This window comes from Manis javanica, chromosome 12 (assembly GCF_040802235.1).
Source record: "Manis javanica isolate MJ-LG chromosome 12, MJ_LKY, whole genome shotgun sequence".
Taxonomy (NCBI): Eukaryota; Metazoa; Chordata; class Mammalia; order Pholidota; family Manidae; genus Manis; species Manis javanica.
The window spans coordinates 10,556,867-10,580,742 of record NC_133167.1 but is presented as its reverse complement, the minus strand read 5'-3'; the positions used below and the strand labels follow the sequence as shown (position 1 = coordinate 10,580,742).

Below are 23,876 nucleotides of genomic sequence, written 5' to 3'. Positions count from 1 at the left end.
TCAGGGCCGTCCAAGGTGGAAGTGAGCACACGTTTCATCAGCTGTAACATGCTGCTCATTTTACAAATGAGGAAGGACTTACAGAGAAGTTAAAACATTTGTCCCCTAACAACTAGTTAAGGAGAGAGACAAACAAGAACTTCAGGTCTCATGCAGATGAAGTCTGAGCTTAGGAAAGAGAACACCAACGTAGTGGTCAAAATCCTTGCTACGCAGTGGATCTGAGGGCGAGTAGCACAGGCACTGGGGCGGCTGTCAGAAAGGCAGCCTCGGGCCCACCCCACACCTGCTGACTCAGAACCCGCCTTTTCACAGGCGCCCCAGGGAATGCAGACACCCACTGAGGATTGAGAAGAACTGCTCAAATGATTTGGACAGATACTGTGCGATTCATTTTAGTACCAGCCATCAAACCAGTGGTATTTTCAACCTGAAACTGATATTGTATGTATATCTCAGGGTTGATCCTCCTTTGGAATATGCAAATCTATAAATACATGTGAACTTCAGCTAAATACTCCTGAAAAAGCAAAAAAGCAAAAAAGGTACCAACAGGTTCATTATTATATACTTGTATCTAAAAAAAATTACCTTTTCTGATCTCAGTGTGAGTGAGTGGGAATGTTGCCTAAACATATGTTGTGTGAAGAATCTGTAAATAAGTCAACTTATTTGATACAGTTCAAAACAACGTAAGTGTTTACCTCCTTCTCCTGGGAATCCACCATCTCCAGGAGGTCCGGGTTCCCCAGTTCTCCCCTTTGGGGAAATTATGGTCATTTCTCCTTCATCTCCTGGGGGTCCTTGTGCTCCTTTAGATTTTAATTATGCAAGATTAAAACAAACAGAGCACCATACACATGACTTTTCTTTACAACAGTTTTTAAATTCCCACTTCATCTATTAAACTGTATTTATATTTATAGATTGTATAGTATCAACATCAGTGATTGATTTCCTAAAGGACGGGCTGAGCCTTTTATATCCCCTCCCAGCTTGCCCAGAAATGTGGTTTGGTAGACAGCGAGTGCTCAGTGAATATTTACTGATTCAGCCAAACTGGTCTCAGAGTCTTAAGTGAAAAAAGGCAGGCTTGTGAACTTCCAGGTCTAAAATAATGTCTTATTATCTTGTACAATGGAATGGCCCATCTCATATTTTCCAGTTCCCTGTCGTCCCCTTCCTAGCTGTCCTCTGGTATTTTCCTTACATTAAAAGAACAAACAGTTATCTCAGTTGGTTCTCTACATGGTGAATTCCAAAAGGTAGGAAGGATGTATGATATTCCTGACTGGTTTTTGTAAACAGTGCCCAGTTATAGAAATGTGCTGGTGAGAGCCAGTGACTAACAATCCAAGAATTCTGCACGTGAGCTGTTAAACAGCTCACGGGGTTAAATCAGCCATGGCAGGGGTATTTATGCCATGGTGGGAATATTTTACACCATGGTTCGAAAACATTACAAAGCATTTTAAAAAAATTCTTTTGCAGAGCTCAATAGCATGACAAACGTCACTTACCTAAGCGTCACTTACCTAAGCTAGGAAAGAGTCGCTCTGATTCCTTGATTCTACGTAAATACTTAGAGGGGAGTAATACAAAAATCCTAGTAGAATCAATCAACTGAGAAGTAAAGGTAACTTGAATTAAATAGGCTTTAAGGGCTTCAAGAACAAAAACCTCCTTTCTAAAACTTGTCAAGCATTCAGTCTGAACACCAGAAATGAAATGTTACCTTCACTGTGCAGCCTTGTGGCCCAGTGGCAAAAGTAAATATTTAACAGGAATGGGCACAGATCATTTAAACCAGTGGTCTTCACAGTTTTATATTTTATTGCAATGAAAACTCTCTCTTTCAATGAGGCTTGGGGAGAACACAGCTCAGGCTCCATCCAGATGAAAAGTGGACTCGTAGTTTCAAGATGTGCAAACTACAGTCTGCGAGCAAAAGCCTACCAGCTGCCATTTTTTGTGTAATCAATGAGCTATGAATGGTTTTTGCACTTTTAAATTGTTGGGGCAAAAACTGAACACAAGAATGATACACTATGACGTGTGAAAATTCAACAAAGTTCAAATTCCAGTGTCCATAAATAGCATTTGATTGGCGCACAGCTATGCTCGTTTGTTTATATGCTGTCTGGCTGCTTGCAGGCCACAAAGCTCAGCTGAGTAGTTTCAACAGAGACCACATGGCCTGCAAGCTTAAAACATTTACTGTCCAGATCTATGCAGAAAACCTTTGTTTTTCTCATACTAAAAAAAAAAGGAAAAAAATGCAACAGGGTTTGAGGGCCAAGAGGCCTGCCTGCACCCTTTTCCCAATAGGAGAGAAGAGTCTCTGAAACCCCATACTATAAATCAAAGCACTTGTTAACTTTTTTCTATTAATGGTGCTATTATTTTCCATAGTTACATACAATAAGGTTGAAAGGCAAGGAAAATGAATTTTGCTCAAAATTCTAAAACAAACACCAGAGGTCCAAAAGGAGAGGAATCCAAGCTGCAGGATGGTCCCATTTCCTATTTTATTGCCCAGAAGTCATATTATACGTTCTGATCAAATACTCAAAACAACCTATCTTTTGTCACTGTGCTATTAACTGCAGTTACCTTTGGCGCCCCTCACTCCCTGGTCTCCCAGGAAGCCAGGCCACCCCTTCTCGCCGGGTTCTCCCTTTCTGCCAGGGTGTCCCTCTGGGCCAGGCTTTCCTCTCTCTCCTGGAAAACCTGGGAAGCCAGGCAGTCCTTGGGGTCCTGATGAAATGAGAACATGAGGTTATAGGGCAGTTTAAAAGCTAGTCTCGTTCCTAGACCCACATAGGGATGTGCACTCCGCCCAGCTCGGCATGCGTAATGGCTCACCCAGCATAATGGTTGTACATTTCCACCCCGGGCAGGTTTCCACCATGCACGTCTGAAGCATAGGCCTCCTGTGCCTGAGTCCTGATCCTGTAATGCTTTCAGAGAACTGAGCATGGTGGACATGGGGGGAGAGTGGGGCCGTCCAAAGTGGAGGTGCAACAGCCATGACCCTACACTTGATCAGCTCTACCAAGTCCACGGAGCAGAAGTGTCTCTGGCTTCTGTAGACTCAACCTACCCCCAACTTTTCCCCTTTCCTTATAGCAAAACATTCTGCCACCGGAAATACCAATGCAGAGGACAAGAAGGGAGCTGTCACTCAGGGAAGAGCTAAGTCAGGCTAATATAACAGTAAATCGGCCATATGAAGTAGTCTTCACTTGACAGTGGATTTCCAGGTTATAAAGTGGTGTGTGTGTGTGGAGGGGGGCCAGGGAATAATGAGTAGGAGCTACCTACCCTTTGGGCCTGGAAGACCAGGAAGTCCCTCATCCCCCAAGGGGCCTGGGACTCCTGGGGGCCCTGGGGCTCCGTCAGCCCCTGGCTGTCCCGGGACTCCAGGGAGGCCCTTCATTCCAGCTGGTCCAGGGGGCCCCACGTCTCCTGGCTGTCCTTTCCAACCTGGGGCACCTGAGACAAACCACAGTGATAACGGTGCATAAAGACCAAAACTGGCTCCACACCCAGGCAGGACAAAGATATTCATGGTCGCTTAAACTGTGTATGTATCACTGGTGAACCAATATTTATCAGCTGATATAACAGCAGCTCTCCATCAATCTAAGGATATATTTTTTCTGGCTGCTATGAAGACAGATTACTTGATAAATATTTCCCAGCAGAGATGCATGAATATTGTAAAGAGATCTCTTTTTTTAATGGATAAGGATAAAGAACAAACATATTATTTGTATTTACTCTTAGGGGGGAAAGCTAATAGAAGAAAACTTTCCAGGTGGGTCCTGAAGGTACAGCGAAGTTACTGTCGCTCAGGCTGTTCAGTTGAAGAGAGAGTTGTAGAAATCAGAGCAACATTATCCAGTATCCTTGGTGCTAGAAATAAAGTGGTAGTGGCAGGGTCTGCCCCAGTCTCATTTCAGTTCTTCAAGAGGGCACATTCCTGCATTTGGATAAATGCACTGGGATTTAAATAACAGGGGACAGTCTGAAGGATGAATCGCAGATCACACTGGAAATAGCTCCCTGACACCTCCTGTTGAGAGACCCTTTCCGGGGTCTCTCGAGCCCCTGCACGTCTCACTGGTGTGCCAAAAATACAAGGTCCTAATGGCTCTTTATCTGGGCTATTTTCCAAGGTTGTGCTTGTAGCGAGCAACCTTGGTAGATGATACAGCACCTCCCCCAGTACAAAAAGCAGGCTATCCTGCAGGCGACTATAAAGCAGGGGGGCTCTGGGCTCAGAGATCCTCTCAGATACCACAACCCCCTGTGTGTGTGGCATCGATCTAGCCCCATGCTGTTGCCCCGATGAGACTTAGGTGACATGTGGAAATGACACAAACCAACATGAAGCACATGCTCCTTGCAGCACCGTGAATAATAAAGTCCTTCGTCTCTGCCAGGAGTCCTGGTTGTGCTGGCATCAAAGAGCAACAGGCTTATTCATTTGTAAGTAGGGTGAAGCCCAGACCATCCACAGCTAATAACACCTGCTGACACTCACCTGGACTGCCTGGAGCCCCAGGCAGACCCGGCTGCCCTGGTATCCCGGCAGCGCCTCTTCCACAGGAATGGCCAGGCGGACCTGGGATACCTGGAAACCCGGCACTTCCCTCTCTGCCTTTGGCACCTCTGAGGCCGGGGAATCCGGGCATGCCCGTTTGCCCTGAAATGATATGATGCATCTGTGACACTCACAGTAGATGGCCTACAGCAAAGGGTTCATGCATATCAATACCAGAAGTAAACATTTTGATCTTGACTCCATGTTCAAAGAAGTTAAGTCTCTGAAAGGATTTTCTTATCATAGATGGTAGTGAGCTCCAAATAAGTGGGAAAACCAGACATTGCTGGGAGTCTTACCTGATAAGCTCATGTAGACAACAAAGAAGTTGCTTATGCAAATTTAAAAAACCACGTGGTGCTTCTTGATTTTAATTAGCCTCTTGCACTGTGGCAGGCTTTACACCAAATTGCCACAATACTTACAATGTCCAGCTTGCACTGTATAAATTTGTATTTTGTAAGACAATTCATCGCTTGGACTCTCAACTTTCTATTGATTGGAAAGGCAGTGTCATCTTCAGAAAGTATGATAAATCCCACATGATTCCACACCCTAACCTAATTCATACAGGAGGTTTGTCTATTTATAGTTTTAAAGTAGTAATCACAGTGCACATTCAATTGTTGGGTTTTGCACATTGCATATTAATCTGCAAGTGTTTTCCATTTTGTTATAATCTTTACAAATATAATTTTAATTTCTAATAGTTGAATACTAGTCCTTAGAGAAAGAGAGAGAGAGTGTGTGTGCATGTGTTACTTAACTCTCTTTGTTTCCATTTGTTTCTCTTTTGTGGATAACACTACAAGAGTTATTTTCATACTAACCTACATCTTCTATTGAACTAACTTTTCCTTTAGATACATTTTAACAACAAGTGAGACAGTGGGATTACTAGGTCAAAATTATTTTCATTCACTCACGTGATATATTATCTTATTATTTTCCAATCAATTGGGTTTTTCTTTATGAATATTTTGACTTATACACTACCAAGCAGTCTCCCTGAAGACACAGAGCGGGGCTTCCTCGCCCACCCTGCACTGTGGAACTCTGAGTGCTGGCCCACCCGCTGTTAGAAAAGACCCAGAGCAGTGTTTGTAAAAGCCTGGTCTGCGGTCCACAGTCAGTCACCATCACCCAAGGGGCTAAGGTTCAGACTAGACTGCTCCCCGCCACCCCCAATTCTGATGCAATGAATCAGAATTCCTGAGATGGGGCCCAGAAGATGGTGATTTTAATGAACCGCCACCCGGGATTATTTTTAAGTATGTTAAAATCTGAAAAACTCCGCTGGGGGTCCTAAAGAATCTAGTGATTGCAGAAAACCAGGTGAGCCTGTGCCGGGCCATCTTCCCGTTTTGCATTTTGCTGCCCTGCCGGAATGAGCGTCCCCCCTCTGTGTCACCTTCCCAGATGATACGGCCTGCCTGCCAGGGCTCGGCGGTGGCCAGCTCTTCCCCAGAGCCTATCCTGTCCTCCTTCCCCCTGGCACTGTCAGTGGGCAGGTTACAGTCTCGGATCCTGGGGTGTTTCACAGCACTAACAAACCGTCCTGAGTCCAAAGCAGGCCGACTTGCACTGGCTGCTGAATCACATTGAGCTGACTGAACCCACGGTGAGGCTGCCCTGGATTTGAAAGCTAATAAAATGCAAAGGTAACACTAGAGATGCAGACTATGTACCCGAATATGAGGGAAGATGCTTGAGTAAAATTTCACCTTCTAGATTTCTAAGGCAAGATAGGCTAAACACTCTAAAGCGGCTTGTTCCTGAGCCAAGCCGGTTCTACAGACCGCAAGACAGCACAGCCCTCATACCTGCAGCCCCCGGACGTCCTGGGTCACCTCTGAGTCCTTTCAACCCCGGCACTCCGGAGAGACCCCTCATTCCTGGGGGTCCTGGGTGGCCGTAAGCAGGATCTCCTGGGAGCCCTTTTGGACCATTCACTCCCGGTGACCCAGGAGAGCCTGGGGGCCCAGCAGGGGAGGACCCCTTTTCACCACCAAAACCTGGGTCTCCCGTGGCACCACGAAAACCTATTGAAAAAAATTATTTAAATTGTTAAATGTACAGATATAGACCCTATACACCTATAAGATCACTACTCTGATAAAAGGCCAAAATCTATTTCCTGCATCTTAAAAAGAAATCTATGTTAAGTCTGTTGTAGAGCATTTCCACTTTATGGAAGTAAACATGTTGCCTAGACTGGTTTACATAGTCCTTTTATGAGTCATGTGCTCCGATTAAGCGTTTCATAGACAGCGATTTTGTTAAGGTGCTTTCTCAGAAGCCGTACTGTCAAGGATCCTTCCCGAGAGCTTTTGGGGACATCCACCGCCACTCAGATGAAGCCTGTGGTACCTTCCCATTCTGTCTCAGAAACAACATTCAAGCGTAGCTTGTCCTTGTAGGAGGGAAGAGATGGTGGCATGGTGAGAAAGCACCAGAGAAAAGGCCAAAATCTATTTCCCTGCATCTTACTGCGTTTGCTCTTGAATGAAGGCTAGGCCAAAAGCACCTAGAAAAGGAATTGGTATTTTTATTTTAAACATTCTGTGATCCCCACTTTGAGTTATTTCAGCTAAAATAACTTCGAAGGAGGTACAACAGCCAACTTAAAGTCTGAGTGTTTGCTTCTCTGAAGGCTAAAGCTGTTGAAAGGAGTCAGAAACTTTCTGTATCCATCCATGACAAGCTCCCAGTAAGTGTGAAAATGGACATTCAATCAGCCGGCCAGGAATGCTTCACTCTACACTGTGATGCCGTGGGTGGCATGGACATCCCACCCTGGGACTGGGGAGTGGTCATGTGACTTGCTTTGGCCAATGGGATGTTAACAACCATGAAGCAATGAGGGGTGTAAACTGTGCCTGAGAAGCTGGGTGGACTCCCTTGCATTTTTGCAATCACCTGAGAGGACCACACCCTGGCCCTGCAATGAGATGCGTGTTGCAGACCTGCATGTGATCTGGAGCCAGGCACCTAGCCAGTAGAGACCATCCTAGATCAGCTGAACCCCAACCAGCCTGCAGACCCATAAGAGAGAACATTACTTATTGTCTTAGCCCACTGGGATTTTGAGATTGTTACATATTTTGTGTGATGAAAACTATTGGTTATAGAGGGCAATAGATCAGTGTAGATATAGAGGTCATTCATCATTTAAACTTAAAATGTTTCTTTTTTACATAAGACAAGAAAAGTCACCTTTAATAGCCATGCTAGTACTATTTTTTTCCACTTTTAAAGTCTTTGTTTCATAGTTTGGTAATTAAAATCCACATAAAACACAGCGCTTTGCTGAACACAGAAAATGTATGTGTATTATGATTATATAGCCTGGCATTTGCTGGAACTCTATATAAATAAAAAATAGGTGACATCCCTTATGTAGATTTGGGGTTTAATTCAGCTCTAAGCAAGTGATTGATTCAAAGGAAGTGGCTGCATAAAAATACAGCAGGGATTGAGGATATGACTGTTTCTGGCCAGAAATTCAGATCTCTTGGGACACAGAATAGAGTAAAACAGAGTCAGTAAGCAGATGAGCATTTTTCACTCTGGAGGCACAGGAAAAAAAGAAAGATATAGTTTTAAAATTCTCAAAGGGCAGACATTTTTACTGATTTGTGATCCAATCAAGGTAAGTTTTGCTTCACAGAGATATGAGAAATCCGTCTGGTGTGCACCTGAACCAGTAGACTAGAACTCCGATGTGAATCCCTACAGATTTTGTTTTCCCCCAGTCCCTCAAAACTTTGTAATCATTTCAGAGGTATCTTAACTAGTCGTCCGAGGATTTGCTGGTGGTTCATCTATCTTGCCAGTTCTTTTACTCCCAGAAATGTGTAAGACAGTAACTTCTCATTGAACATACCTGGCGGTCCATCAAAACCTGGAGGGCCTGGTCTCCCAGGATGGGTAATATTACAAGGAATTGTATCACCTGGAATGACAAAGAAAGTGTCATTCATATACTTCACAGCCCAATATAATGTGAATCTCAATGACAACTCAATCAAGGTATTTTTTTCATATAGTCCATGTGAAATTCAAAGGAAGACTCCCAAGTATCATTGGAGCACTTGAATTATTTTTATTTTGAATTTCTAGAAGACTTATCCTGAAATCTGAACTTCAACTGCCAGAGTTACAAACATAAGGGGAAATAAGAAAAACATTGATTCTAAGACTTATCAATTTTAATAACCTAGAGAATACAATGTATTTATAGACCCATAGGATGGATTCAGAAGCTTTAATAAATCAGGAAATAGCAGCAACATTCAACATTGAGTTCAGAAGATATGCTTGCTACTTTGGGTGTGGGGGTTTGTGCAAATAAAAAGACTTGGTGAGATATTAATAATAGCTACTGTTTATTGAGAACCTGACACAGATCAGGTGCTTCAAATATATTGTCTCCTGTTTGTTGCATGATTCAACAGTGCGGTTATTGTCATCCCCCATTTTTATTGTTGAAGAAAATAAGACACCAAACCTTATGCCTCTGAAGTTCCCTTCTTTAAAATGGAATATTTCTCTCTTAAAATAGAAATAACACAGGCATGCTGCATTTTAGTGTGCTTCACGTTATTGAACTTCGCAGATACTGCATTTCGGATAAATTGAAGCTTTGTGGCAACCCTGTGACAAGCAAGTCTGCTGGCACCATTTTTCCAACAGCATTTGCTCACTTCATGTGTCTGTGTCACATTTTTGGTAATTCTTGTGATATTTCAAACTTTTTCCTTGCTGCTGTGTTTGCTATGTTGATCTGTGATCAGTGATTATGATTCACTGGAAGTTCAGATAACAGTTAACATTTTTTGGCAATAAACTTTTTAAACTAAGGAATGTACATTACTTTTTTGGACATTTTGCACAATTAATAGATGTCATAATAGCATAATTCTATACACTGGGAAACCAAAAAATTACTTTGACTTGATTTATTGTGCTATTCGCTCTTTTGCAGTGGTCTGGACCTGAACCCACAATATCTCTGAGGTATGCCTGTATATCACATGCTCTCAAGGCAAAAACGAATCAGATGGATAAAAATAATGTTAGATTTTGATGGGTCCCAGGCCATGATCATAGGACTTATTGAATACCAAAGTATTTCCCTTTCTTTGTCTTCAAAGCAAGAACCAAAGATATAATTTTATTTTAAAATTTCATAGTTAACAATGTAGGCCAAGGTGCATGTAAATATTACAGAAGAAACTATCTTAAATGTATCTTCTTCCCAACCTTTTAAAAAGTTTTCAACTATAGTACTGCAAGTCACTTTATTGTTCAAAATTCATACAACTGTCAAATATATTTGAAGTCTTTTTTTTCTTCCTAGAATACTTACAAATGGGTTTTCATGGACAATGGTGCATTTTTCAAATGAAATACAAGTGTTTTTTTAAAAGATACACTGCATTATCTCAAAACATTGTAAAACAATATGTATTTTGAACATATATGTAAATTAATATACTCAAATTGCATACGTTGTTTCTCAGAAATGAGTGAAAGGCAGTTTTGGTATGCCAGACATCTTATCATTTTAAAGATTTGTTTTAAATATTGATTGTGCTGTAATGCTTTTATTTGTTTGACAACATTCTAGGTTGCAACAGTGGCTCGATGGAATTTTATTTAGTGGTTCTGCCCTCGCGATAGTGACTTTGCTAAGAAGAGATGCTCACTTTAACTTCCATGATTTCACTTGACATTTTGCCACACAAAATGTTCAAATACCTTTTGGGCCCTTCAAGCCCATAGGGCCCCTCTCACCCGGACGGCCTGGAGCTCCTGGTTGCCCTCTCTGTCCTGGGGGACCAGGGAATCCCAAACCTGGATGCCCCCTATGTCCTGCTCTGCCAGGAGGACCTGGAGGCCCAGGAGACCCTTTATCGCCTGGGGCTGCATCTTCATGATCCCCCTGGAAATATTTGTATGACAGGTCAATTATAATCCATGAAAGTTCAGAAACTCAAAGCAGTCGTTGTCATAAGCTATAGAAACGCATGCAAAAAGCTCGTAATTCCAAGAGACACTTCAATGGCAAACATAATAATTCCAAGAGACTGTTTCTCAATTGCAAACATAATTTAAAATGATTAACTTAGATTCTTCTTAATATTTTACATACATATTTATTTACATACATATATTGCTGTTGGGATGTATGTATTATGCCCCAAATTCAGAAAGTTATATGTGTGTTGTCTTTAATACAGAGTAAGAAATTTTATGGAGAACCACTCTCTAATGTCAAGTCAACATAATAGAGAAATAAGCAAATTAAGGGAGGTAATAGGCATACAAATTGAATGTGTTCCTAGGTATTTGAAATTGTTCTCCTGCATTTTTATGATAAGATACTCCATCACCCTCCACATTTGTGGGCAAAGAGCTGACAAATTCTTTTACTTCCTGCAAGGGAATTTGAACTTAACTGTCTAGTTTGTTCTGGAAACTTCACAAAAATTGGATGTTAACTACATTATGAGGCAGTAGTGCTTACAGTGAAATCAATCCCTGGCTGCAAAATTTGCATCTGTTCTGGTAAACTATTTAGATGAGTGTGAGCCCTTGTTGGGGCTTCATTGGTGGTTCCTGTAATTGGCAAGTTCCTTGTGAGGTTCCCCCAAGCCATGCTCTGGAGATAACAGCTCCAGCAAGGGAATGAGGCTCTGCAGTCAGGGCCTGCTTGCACATCTGCCACATGGGGGCCTCATCTCTTTGCACACCAAATGCATGAACAGATGCAAGGACTCTGGCATATGAGCGATGCCTGATGCCACTCTGCTGGCAAGTTAAGATTGTGTCTTCCGTCCTGAGTAGCCCGACCCCAGAGGTGGTCCATGAGAGTCTTGGGAGTCTGACTGAACCTAGCATGACCTCCACCCCATGGGTATTATAGATACTTCCTCTCCCAGTTTGATCTGTAGACACGCTTTGGTTTTTCACAATTAGATCAGTACATGATGACAATTACTGCTCGGTGACACTGGTTTCTAAACAGTTTCTTAACTGAAAGAATGAATTATATCTAAAGGGATTTCCAAGTCAAAAGCAGACATCATTCACAATACTTGATATCAGCCCAAAGACTAGAAAGCTATAAAAACACCATCTAACCTGATTTCTAAGCTTCTACCTCCAATTCCTGCATATTCTGTCCGAAGGAGTCCCTACAAAATCAGAACTTGGCTTTCCAATCACAACACTTGCAATGGCAGGCGCACAGCCTGGTGGAAGGAGCTCCTGCTTTGGAATAAGGCAGACTGGGCTTTACATACCTGTTGGACTACTTGATAGAGAAGGGACCTTGGGTAACATACCCTAAACCTCCATGTTCTTACATTAAAACTGGAAAGATAATTGCTCTTAAGAAGACTCCTATTCTGTGTAAAACACCCAGCTCAGTTCCTGTGGCACTGTGAGCATCAAAATACCTCATTTACCCAGGCATTTTCAGTTCCTCTGTGCCAGGTCATGTCTCATACTCTTTTTCTCTATTTTCTACACAAGGTGTCCACCCAAAACAAGTTTGAAAAATGCAGAAATATCATTTGTCAGTGGAGGGATTCTCCATCAGTCAATATATAAATTCAGTGGATTTCACTCTCCTTGCTTGTCACTTCTCCTCATGCGCTTCTCCACCAGGGCACAGAACTGGAGGTAATTATCTGGACCTGTGCTCTATCCTCCACCCTAGAGAGTCAACCGAACAGACCTGAAATCAGGGGGGCTTTGTAGCTACAAGGGCCCCAGAAGGCATTAAACACCACTAGAATGACACAAAGATGGGGGACAGAAAGTCTTGCTTTGACTGAACTGCCATTGATGGTTTAGACCATCTGCAATTATGGCATAACTTTTTAACAATCATTTTTTTGTGGAAGTGACTCAAAAGGGACTCTGGCTTGTAGCATGTTGGCACCTTACTGAGTTACAGCTATTTTAAACTGAGTAGGGGTAAACAGATGCTTTGTGACCCCAGAAGAAAGTGAAATTCTACAGCAGGAGAAGAATTATACATACTGGGGGTCCTGGATCCCCTTTTTCTCCAGCATGTCCATCTCGACCATGTTGTCCCCCTTGCCCTGGAAATCCTGGGGGGCCATCAGGACCTCTTTCTCCTTTGTGCCCTGGGAAAAAAGGTTAAAAGGTATTCCAGCCCTGTCCAGCAGTGAGTGGAGTAGAAGGAAACATAGAACCAAGATAAAAGCAATGCCCTTGACTCTGTGTGGCTGGCAGAGTCCTGTGTGTCTCAGTTGCCTAAAGTCACACATGCAAAAGACAGAGGGGGAGAATGACATTGCCACACACACTGGATCTCCTGTTTGGGAAAGGTCCCTTTTCCCATTCTGACAAGCAGGGTGTGTGGAGGCTCGAAGAACAACAGCATCTTGTCCTGCTTGTGTGGTGTCGAACCTGGTACTCCACCCTCTGGCCACAGTGACCGGGGGGAGCTGTCAGTGGTTGGCCACTTGCCCCAGGCCAGTCCAATCCTCCCAGAATTTTTTTGTCTAACTGGAGCTGAGAAGGTAGAGGTCTTTTTCCTATCTGTTTGCAAGCTGCCTGGGGGCGTAGACCCACAACCCAGAGAAAGATAGTCTTGTGGAGAAATTGCAGATGGCGCGATGAAAGATACAAGGGGCTGGGGAAGCCTCCTGATGGAATCTGAGGCCGTAGATCCAGCTGTCCCCATGCAAACCCTGCATCTGACCTTTAGATTTTATTTAGGTGAACCAATAAATTGCTCTTTTTTTTTTCTCTAACTGGGTTACAGAAAAACCCAAGGTGTGTTTCTGTAACTTTTGACCAAAATAGTTTTGATTGATACAGGATACTTTAATGCAGTCAATACACACCAGGCAAGTCAAAGGAGCTCTTGTTTTAAAACCAAGTTCACAACGATGAGAATGTGACTATGTGACTCAAGGAGCATTTATGTTTTCAAATAAGAGACAGAGGATTTAATGCTCAGCATTCTCTCAACGCTATAAAGGGCAGGGAGTACTTTTTAAAGCAATCTCAACAATCCTACATCCTGTGATAGAATTGTTCTGCGGTCACAGGGAAAATTGGTTCAAGAGGAGGGCTCATACGTCATTCATAAAATGGGGGGCGGGGAGCTAGGTTAAAGGCTCACCTTTAACTCTCGATACAACCATGTCACCCTTTTCTCCTTTGCTGCCAGGTGGTCCTGAGGCACCAGGTTTTCCCTGGGTGAAAAATAAGAGGCACAAATCAGTTTAATCATGATGAGTTAAGGGTTACGTGTGTACATCTAGCTCCCTTCTTTCCCCCTAAATCCCCTGTTCCAGATCCTTGGTCTCCTTCTACTTCCTGCCTTCCAAGGTGGGTCCTGTCTTGCAACACTGAGGCCCTTTACTGCATGTCAAAACTGGTGGAATCTGAATAAAGTCTGTATCTGAGTCAGCAGAAATGTATATTGACATCAGTTTCTTGGTTTGGGCAGTGTGCTGTGGTCACGTGAGCTATCCCTGGAGGAAGCTGGGAGTGGGGTGCATGGAACTCTCTGTATGATCATGCAACTTCTTGTGAGTTGTAAAATAAATATCTACCTCAAAATACAAGTTTATGATTAAAAACATGCAAACTATCTTGGGAGATGTGATGTAAAATTGGGTGGAAAGCGGCTTTCCACCCATAAGAAATGAAACAGCACTCAACGCACATTAGCACTTTATGATTTCTAAAGTTCCTTTCCTAATGTAACTACTTCTATGAAGAAATGTGCCCCACTCACCTTTTTGATGTCTCAGATACATCACTGCACATAGGACGCTGTACTAGAGTGATGCCACTAGAGGTAAAGGTGGATGTTAGGGATGAGTGTGTGTTGAAACCCACTGTGATACTGGGTTTTGAAGGGAAAGAGAAGGGCAGGGAGGAGTCCAGGAGGCAGTCAATACAAATGACAGCAAGCAAATGACTAATTTTGGCCAATGAGCGCATCATCTTTTTTCAACATTGCTCTGAAATGTGAGTATTTGGGTCACGATTTTGTAAGTGTGTATGAGAATGACCCAGAAGTATAGTAAATACAGTTATAGAAACCCTATACTTTTTAAGGTTCCTTATTAGTGACCTCAATAATTAAGAAACACAGACAAGAATTTGGAAGGAGGTAAAAATGACTGAGCAGACCATTTGCTTTGCTTACACAGACGTCACCTTGTCTTATTTCCAAAGAGGCTAATGATGTGTTCAAGCAAGCTTAATGATCTTTTTAATTGGCCACTATTAGCTTATATGTAGCTATGAAGGGGAGTAGGTGCCTGTAGAGATTAGCAAAAAAGAGAGTATCAAGCAGCAATTGTGGAGAACAAGCCCAAGCTGTACGTAACAGGCATAAAAACACAAATGGACAGAATGTTTGGGTGTCGTTCAATGTAGAGGACAAAACTGTGCCGCACATCCGTTCATACCCCTTTGAGCATCACTAGTACAGCGTCCTATGTGCAGTGATGTGTATGAGACATCAGAAAGGTGAGTGGAACAAATTTCTTAGTAGGAGTAATTAAATTAGGAAAGGAATTTAGAAATCACAAAGTGCTCATTTGGGTTGAGTGCTGTTTCATTTCTCATTCTTACTGTATATGCTGAGTCATGAGTGACAGTGAGACAGGGCCAAGTGCAGGGCAAACAGTATCCAGTCCGGGAGATGGATAATGAAAATGTCCATCTGATGGATTAACTATCAAGACATAAAACTACTCACATAGCAGAGGACCACTTTCTCTCCAGAAAGAGAACAGTGGCGGTATGCTTAATAAATAAGACCTTGCGACGCTGGAAGTCTGAGCGATTTATCAGCACGCTGGAACTTGGACTGTACTATGAATTGCTCTGCTGCTCTGCAGAAGTAAAACTGTAAGTACGATAGTGAGATCGTAGACTGGGTTGAGCTAGTGAGAAAAAATATAATAACCTGCACTGTCTGGCTTTCACTACAGAGACGTTTACTGAATGCTACAAAGGGCCAGGCATTGTTCCAGGTACCAAGAACACAGCAGTTAACAAGACCATGGGCTTCATGGTGCTCAGACGCTTTGTGAAACACACGTAGGAGATTCCTGAGGCAAGGGGTCCCAGTGGCCTGGGATGGAGAGCTCTGTTTCACTTTCCTAAGACCTGAGATCACTAAACACATGTGTTCATATAACAACAAACTCTCAGGAGCAACAAGAAATTTTCTGCCAGGCATGAACTGGTCATGTTATATGCAGTCTAGATCAGGGACTTCAACCACAGAGGCCCACAGGGGCTGTGCGCTACTGAAGGAAGCACACAGATGGACACAGCGGGGACCAGAGCGCCCAGACCTCCTCCTGCAGGCACAGCCACCTCTCAGCTCCCAGCAGCAGCGGGAACCCACTGCCTCTGCGTTAATGAGCTTGTAATTTCTCAAGGGCAGGCATCAATCTCATAGAAATAATATTAAAACAAACATTGTGAGGACAAAACCAAGCCCACCAGCAGAGCAGATTTAGCCCATGTCCATTTGTGACCTTTGGTTTCCTCTGCATCTGGCGAGTGACCCTGGCTATCTTATTCCCTGGTCTGTACCTTAGCTCTCAAAATATATTGCTGAATTGAATTCAACCAACAGATCTGTAAGCTAGGTGTTTTTATACCCATTTTATAAATGAGGCCCCGAAGCTCAGGCAGACTGGAGAGCTCAACAATGTCAAAGTTGGGATTTGAAGCTGGGTCCACATGCTCCTAAGCCCCGGTGCCCTGCACTGCAGGATCCTGGTCGGGAACCCCCATCCCAGGGGGCACTCTCAGGCTAAGAAGATAAATGCAAAGTTTTGGTCCAGCCACAGAAAAAACTGCAAAGAGCTACTTCATTGTTTTCTACTTTCCTACCAATCTGTGGCTACTGAGGGCAGGGACCAGCTCCTGAGAGAGGGCAGGGCCGGAGGGTGAGGGCCTCCATAGCGGTTGTCTATAGTTCCTTTGTGCTCAGTCCTTCTGTCAATTCCTGTCCCACTCCTTTCCTTTCATAGTGCCCCATGGTATGAACCTCGTCCTTAACTGTGACCATAATGTGATGAATTTAATGCAGAGAAGTCACATGGACAGAATCATGCCCAGAAAAAGCACATCAGAAATATGACCAGCGTAGAGGAGTAAACCCTAGAGCAACTGGATCACATAAACCTTGGCCAGGGTAACCCTGGATGGACTAGCAACCCAGAGTCCAAAATGTTAGCCCTGAGAAGCGACTCAATAGGGAGGCATAAAAATATTTGAGAGTAAAATCTTCATTAAGAGGATTAAATAGCAATACAAAAAAAATGACTATAATAAGTTCAATTACAAAAGCAGACTATAAAATGCAAACTACTTAATAATTGCAGCTATGTTCAATCAACATACGTGCATTGAGGACCTAGCTTCCCATTGAGTGGATGTTCCAATACGTTCTGCAATTGTGACAAGGGTGTATAAGGACGGCTTAGTCATCACCCTCACTTAAGGCTCTTAGACTGGAACCTTATTTTCATAGGGCTTCCTGGGAAAAATGCAAGAGTATGTTGGGGCTGATGTTTAGGCTCCAGGACACCCTAAGATTAAGCTCTTTAATAAGAAGGGGACAATAATAATAATAATGAATTATAAGAGGCTGCCTCCAGCCTCCAGAGGAGTGCCCCAGGGGGGCAGCGATTCTACTCAAGGGAATGACTGGCGGAAAGACTGTGCCCCAGCCCGAGTCACTTGTAATGGCCAGCAGATGAGAGCCATTGCAAAATAGACCTCATCTCCTCTCTGGCAGGAAATACCATGTAAATTCTGACAAAGCCAATATTAGTATCTTCAGCCTGGACTTCTCATCCAAACCCTTTCCTTGAATTCACTGCCAACTGCACATCTTGACTTGCTAGTCTAACAGGCTCTTCAAACTTAAAACGGCCCCAGTAATACGTCTTCCTTCCCACCCCAAGCACCACTCCCCCCACTGTCTTCTCTGTCTTGGCCGCCTCCTTTGCTTCTCCTCCTCTCGTATCCCATGTCCAGTCTGACAGCCAATCTGTTCGTGCCATCTTCAAAATACATCCAGAATCTTGCCACTTACTTCCCACTACACCCAGCGCCAACACCATCAGATTTCACCAGGACTTCTACAGCAATCACCCAGCTAATCTCCGAGTTCCTCCCTTGTGCCCTGTGGTGTGTTCTTAACAAAACTATCGAGTGATCCATTTGAAACTACATCAGATTATGTCTCTTGCTTCTTAAAATTTCCACTGGCTGTTGCATGTCCCCCAAAGAAAAGCTCAAATCCAACCTACACACAAAGCCTCATGCTCTGCAACCCCCCTAACTTCCAGTCGTCTCTTTGATTTCGTCTCCTGCTTTGCCCCTCACCCTCCCAGCTCAAGCCGCGCTAGATGGTGATGGCCTTTATCACCATCTGCCACCCTGTCTATTTACTCATCTATCTGTTATACGGAGTGCGTCCTCCCAACAGAGGAGAGGCCCCGGGAGAGCAAAGACTATGTTCTGCTCCCTGTTGCAACCCCAGCACCTGGAAATGCACCTTGAATATAGTAGGTGTTCAATAAATACTACTTGAAAGAATGAATGATGGATGAATAAATACAGATGAGGTTTGTTGATTAATATACTTATAGTTTCAAAATATAAAACACATCACACCATACCTTAAGAAAGAGGTACATATCCATCATATCATAGACAAATTTTCACAAATGCCTAGGGTGCCTAACTGGTTTTCTTGGTTTCACTGGAGATGGCTGGTAATTATAGATCTGCTTTGGTTATGTAACTGTATTCCTATTATGTTAATGTGTGTGTGCAATTTAGTTAGTAGTTTAAAACCTATACATGCTTAAGTTACTCTACAAGAAGATATGTCAAAGAAATAATCAATCCTCCCATGTTTTCTTCCGTCTGCTACCTCTATAGCTTTTTTTCTTCCTTCCTAATTACAACCCTTAAATAGAATTCGTGCCTCATATCAAATTTACCGAGTATCATAATTCCTCCAAGTGGTAAAGAGGTAAAAATACCTCAAGACAAATCCTGGGCATAGAAGTCACAGGCCATAAATCTGCAAAGAAGTAAAAAGCTAACCTTTTCAAACAATATGGCTTCTCTCTCACTTACCAACTTTACATCTCCCTGTATGGCCCCGGAATATGACTGGTTAGCCAGAGACGGGTAAGATTCCTCAAGGGAGGAACAACCTAAGACAGGCACAGTCGCAGGGGGGCCATCAGGTGAGAAATTGGGGATCAACAGTGGTGAGGCTTAGAACCTCACCCCCCTCTGTTTTGAGAGAAATCTTCTGCATCCATGGATGTTTTAATGCCCTTGTCTAGCTTAGATTAACACATAGTCTACAGGCACACACCTGATCATCTACAATTGCTCTCTTACAACACTAAACTATGTTTTCTACCTTTATCTTGCATATACCTACCACTTCAGCATTTTATTAAAAATAATAATAATAATAATAAGGGAGAAATGTGGGATTCACATATAAGTCAAGTATAAAAATCAAATGAATATTCATATTTGACCTGATTGTTTATAGTTCATAATGCGTGATCAAAACTGAAAGTTTCTGTGATGACTGCCCTTGTACTGTTCACCATGTAAGAACTTATTCACTATGTAAGAATTTGTTCACCATGTAAGAACTTGTTCGTTATGCTTCAGAAGATTGGAGACTGACGAGAATTAGGCTGAGGGTGGATTAATGATTGTGCATTGAGCATTGAGTCCCTTATACAGAATTTTATTGCTCTTAACAACCAGTTGATCAATAAATATGAGAGATGCCCTCTCAAAAAAAAAAAAGAAAGAGGTACAACAGAATTCGATCTCTGTCTCTTTTAACTAGAAAGATTAATATTGGTAAGAGTTACTCACCGGTGGTCCTGGAGACCCTGCAGCACCAGGAGGGCCTGGGTGACCTTTTTCTCCAAGCCACCCAGGGAGCCCCAGGGAGCCCTTACTACCCTGCCTCCCAGGAAGTCCTGGAGGTCCTGGTGGGCCCGTGGGACAGGGCTTGCAGTCACAGGGCCCCACACTTCCTAGATAGAGGATAACAGGCAGCTTTGTTATATTTCCCAAATAAAATCCCAATAAAGGCTCCACTATACAAAACCAATAGTGAAAATCAGAACAAAAAGGGTCTGATGGGTACAATTCTTATTGTGTGACAATTGGTAATGTGTGACATGGGGGCATGGAACACTGTGTGAGGATACCTGGGGATGGTCTTTGTGGGGTGGATATGTCACTTCTAGACCAATAGGGTGTTTTGTGTCTTAATAAACTCACCATCACAAATTCTAGGGGAAAAGCTGATACCTAATTCTACTGAAGAAACTTTAGAAACAAAAAAGCTTCTTATTTTTAAAAGTTTAAAAGTCTTTTATTTGCATTCTACTGAAGAAATAACAACAAAAAATTTTTTTGGAGCACAAACTCTGAACAGTTAAAGAAACCAAATAACATGAAAAGGGATTCTTGATTGCATTGCATATTACAATTGACAATTCACTTCAATAAATGTCCCAATCGTCAGCACTTTCAGTCTAAAAATGTCTTTACAATAGTTAAACTCCTCTGCTGTGTCTCTGTTCTCATACCCAACTGACTCAGTTGGTCAAAAAGGCACCAAACAATTTAGGGTCTAAGAACACAGAGGATAGGCATTTGGTGAGTCTGGTTAAAATGAGACCCTGAAATAAAGATTGATAACTGTCCTGTCTCTGTTTCTTTCAAGGGATCAGGAGGACCTTATGAAAAAAGTCACCGCTTTGAGACAAATTGTGGAGCAGGTGAGTGTTTCCTTTATACTCTAAGACACAAGTTATTTTTGGTAGGTTATAATCACATCATAAGCACGTAGTGAAGACAAGTATTCATAGTGGTAACTAAGGCAAGTAATGAATCTATGTGAGATGCCACGCTGTGTATTTCATACATGCCTCCCAATCTCGCATATGTTATTGTCCTCTAGAACTTGTACCTTTGATGTATACTTGCCTTTTTTTCCTTTTGAGCCTCTGCTTCCTGGAGGACCCGCTATGCCTTTTATTCCTTGTGGTCCAGGGTGCCCAATTCTGCAATAGATAACTACATTGGGGAAGAGGGTGGGAAGAGAGAATCACATGGCTTTGGTGCATGTCTTCTATAGAACAAGTAGAATTGCTCTATATTCACATCCTCACATCTTCCCCTCAACCCATTCTGTCTTCCATTCCTCTCCTATGATTCTTTTTCTCTGACATAAGGATATAAACAAAAATAGACCATACAATTGCCACAGCTTATTCTGCCACCATAATCATTGATAAGGCTTTTCCTGTCTCAGCCCTAATTTTGTGGGCTGCAATGCAAGTAATAGACAGCAAGATAAACAAATATACCCAAACAAAACAAATAAACAAAAAACTAAGAGTATATGTATGGCAAACATCCTTTTCTCCCCTTCAAGTATCAACAGTGACCAAATTAAGAAAGCATAAAGCATGACTTATGAAAGCAAAAATTCAGACACCTGCTTTAAGATATAGAAAGAATGCAAACAAAAAGTTCTTTGTTCTTGCCCAAATCCCAGTAAAATAACAGTTGAAGAGTATTGTAAAAAGGTATAAGCTCCACAGAACAAAGAAAAGGGGAAAGAAAACACTAGCAACAAAAACAAAAAAATGTAAAAGGACTTGGCAGACCCTAAAAAGCTGAATTCTAAGTAGGCAGTGAGGGAACGTGGAGAAAGAACACAGTTTACATGAGAAATCTCTCCCCAGTTTCAGGAATTGGTGCTTTGGAAGTGGAATGACAGTGAGACCCCAAACAGGATTACGGGCCGAAGAAACAGTTAAATGATAAGATCCCCTTCTCAAATTTTGCAGCAACCCCTCAAACTTAGGAGAAACAGCGCAGTAATAAGAAAACTTTAAAAGAGCCCATGTAATTTAGGAAGCAGATGAAGGAAGGCATTTCATGCCTGAAACATGAAAAAGTTGCTGCAAAAGAGAACATCAAACCAGAACAACAGCCACAACAAAATCCTTGGAAATTAAAAAAAAATAGGTTATGAAAGCAGAAATTTAATAATCCAGGAGCAGAGTTGGAGGAATGAGCTGAGGAAGTCGACCAGAAAGTAATACAGAAAAATAAAAAACGTAGTAAAGATCAGAAAAAGAGTCACATAGCACTGATCCTCTAACAGACAAATATACACGCATCTAGAAAGAGAAAATGGGGGAAAAAATGAAGAATGAATGCCTTCAAAGAAATACTTCAAGACTCTTTTTTCCATAAGTGAAGGATTTGTGTTGGATCAAAACTGCTGAGTGCCTACAAATAAATGCAAAACTACCTACCTAAAGGCAAATCATTATAAAATTTAAAGTTATCCCAAACAGAAAAATTCCTATAAGCTTTCAGAGAAGAAAACAGATTTTACATGAAGGATCAAAGATCTAAATGTTATTAAATGTCCCAATAGCATTATAAGAAAGAAATGGAAAATGCTTTCAAAAACCCGAGAGAAAATGTTTCCAACATAGAATTCTACACTCACCAAACTATCAACCAAATTCCACAGTAAACTAAAGGTATATGAAGACAAGTAAGATCCCCCAAATTTACACCTTTAATTGGGAAGTATAATGAGGGAGTAAACTATTGAAAGAAATATATAGTTGTAGCAGTCAAAAGGACCCAGAGACAGAAAAAGAGGATTCCCAGGTTAATGGTGAAGGAAGATCTCAAGACGGTGTCTCAGCAGCAGCTTAAAATGACAACCTGACTTATTTTAAACAAATCATAAAGCTCCAGCAGAGATTTATTCAAAGAGATAATACTGATAGAATATTTACTAAGTTAGAATGAAGATTTATACACATCTAGATGATTTGAGGTTGAATTAGCAATAGATATATTGAAAATCAAGCAAACACAAAGGAAACGAGACAATTATTAACAAAATGTGCTATAAAATTAATAATATGTATTATTACATGACTGAGCTGGTGGGTAACAGTTATATAACCATTCAGTGCAATCACTGAATACTCTTTGAAGTAACTCTAAGATAGTAATGGTACCGATAGGTTGTGGGAGAAAATGTGCACATATGTGGTGAAGGGGAGTCAAAGATAATTCATCTCCTACAGAGTAGGTTAAATCAAAGGATAATGCTCAAACTGGAAAAGCAAGAAATAGCAACGCAAGTACATTGAATGGCAATACTGAGAGGCAAAAAACAAAAAAATCCAATGACTTGTGTGGCAATAAATGCCCCTGGGGAGGAAGGACTAGCAGAAGGGGTTGCCTGGGTTAGTAGTCCTTCACAACAAGCTTCACAGAACTGTTTGACTCTTAATCCAGGTCTATATAAAACTCTGATACAAATTAAAACTACATTTAAAAAATTTAAGTGGTACTAATGTACAAAAGTCTATCATTCACCCTTGAATTCTCTACCAAATATTTTCATATGCTTGATTGACATGGTAGTCCAACATCACTTTACTTTTTTATATTATTACTACTACTAACTTGGCTCACAAAATACTAGATAATTTTAAAAATATAAAGTCACATTTTCTGAATGACACTGAAAATATCAAATAAAACATAAATAGTAATGAAAGTGAATGAGGAGCAAGCACTTTACCATCTGATCCCGGGGGGCCCTGCAGCCCTGGAGCTCCAGGCAACCCTGGTGGTCCCGGATTCCCAGGTTTTCCCGGAGCAGAATCAGCTCTCCCAGGAATACCGGCTGCCCCTGGGGGTCCTGGGTGACCAGGAAACCCTCTTGGCCCAGGGGATCCCATCATGCCTCCAAGAGAAATCAAGAGAGAAAACCACATATATCTCTCAGAGCATACTTTCTGTAGAAGCAATCAAATTCAGTACTTTCTTCCCTAAGCAGGGGAATTTTCTGAAGGGGGAAAAAAAAGTGTAGTTAAAAAAATAACTGAATATCTCAGCCATCAAAATACCTCACCTTCTTTGAAATATGCACACACGTGGAAACTACCAGTTTTGGAAAATCAGATTTCCTGATCTTTTCCCCATTCTTGGGGTTATTGGGAAAGAAATATTTTATTTAATTAAAATTATTATTTTTCAATATTTCCACTTTGATAACTTGGTAAAAAAAATAATCTGAATAAACATATCAGCATGTTTAGTGAATAAAAATATGGACTCATGCATTCGT

General features: G+C 41.9%; 1 protein-coding gene across 1 annotated transcript in view; it reads right to left on the bottom strand.

The window, feature by feature from the left end:
- The window catches only part of COL4A4 (collagen type IV alpha 4 chain), a 112,641-nt gene that overhangs the window by 34,761 nt on the left and 54,004 nt on the right, over nucleotides 1–23,876 (bottom strand). Inside the window, exons 20-32 of the mRNA XM_073217775.1 lie at nucleotides 23,328–23,492; nucleotides 20,683–20,776; nucleotides 19,562–19,721; nucleotides 13,779–13,851; nucleotides 12,665–12,771; nucleotides 10,373–10,556; nucleotides 8,443–8,564; nucleotides 7,641–7,644; nucleotides 6,433–6,651; nucleotides 4,550–4,711; nucleotides 3,325–3,495; nucleotides 2,614–2,757; nucleotides 705–812 (exon numbers count right to left, since the gene is read on the bottom strand). Coding sequence (XP_073073876.1) covers nucleotides 705–812; nucleotides 2,614–2,757; nucleotides 3,325–3,495; nucleotides 4,550–4,711; nucleotides 6,433–6,651; nucleotides 7,641–7,644; nucleotides 8,443–8,564; nucleotides 10,373–10,556; nucleotides 12,665–12,771; nucleotides 13,779–13,851; nucleotides 19,562–19,721; nucleotides 20,683–20,776; nucleotides 23,328–23,492 — 1,713 coding nt within the window. The remainder of the gene's footprint in view (nucleotides 1–704; nucleotides 813–2,613; nucleotides 2,758–3,324; nucleotides 3,496–4,549; nucleotides 4,712–6,432; nucleotides 6,652–7,640; nucleotides 7,645–8,442; nucleotides 8,565–10,372; nucleotides 10,557–12,664; nucleotides 12,772–13,778; nucleotides 13,852–19,561; nucleotides 19,722–20,682; nucleotides 20,777–23,327; nucleotides 23,493–23,876) is intronic.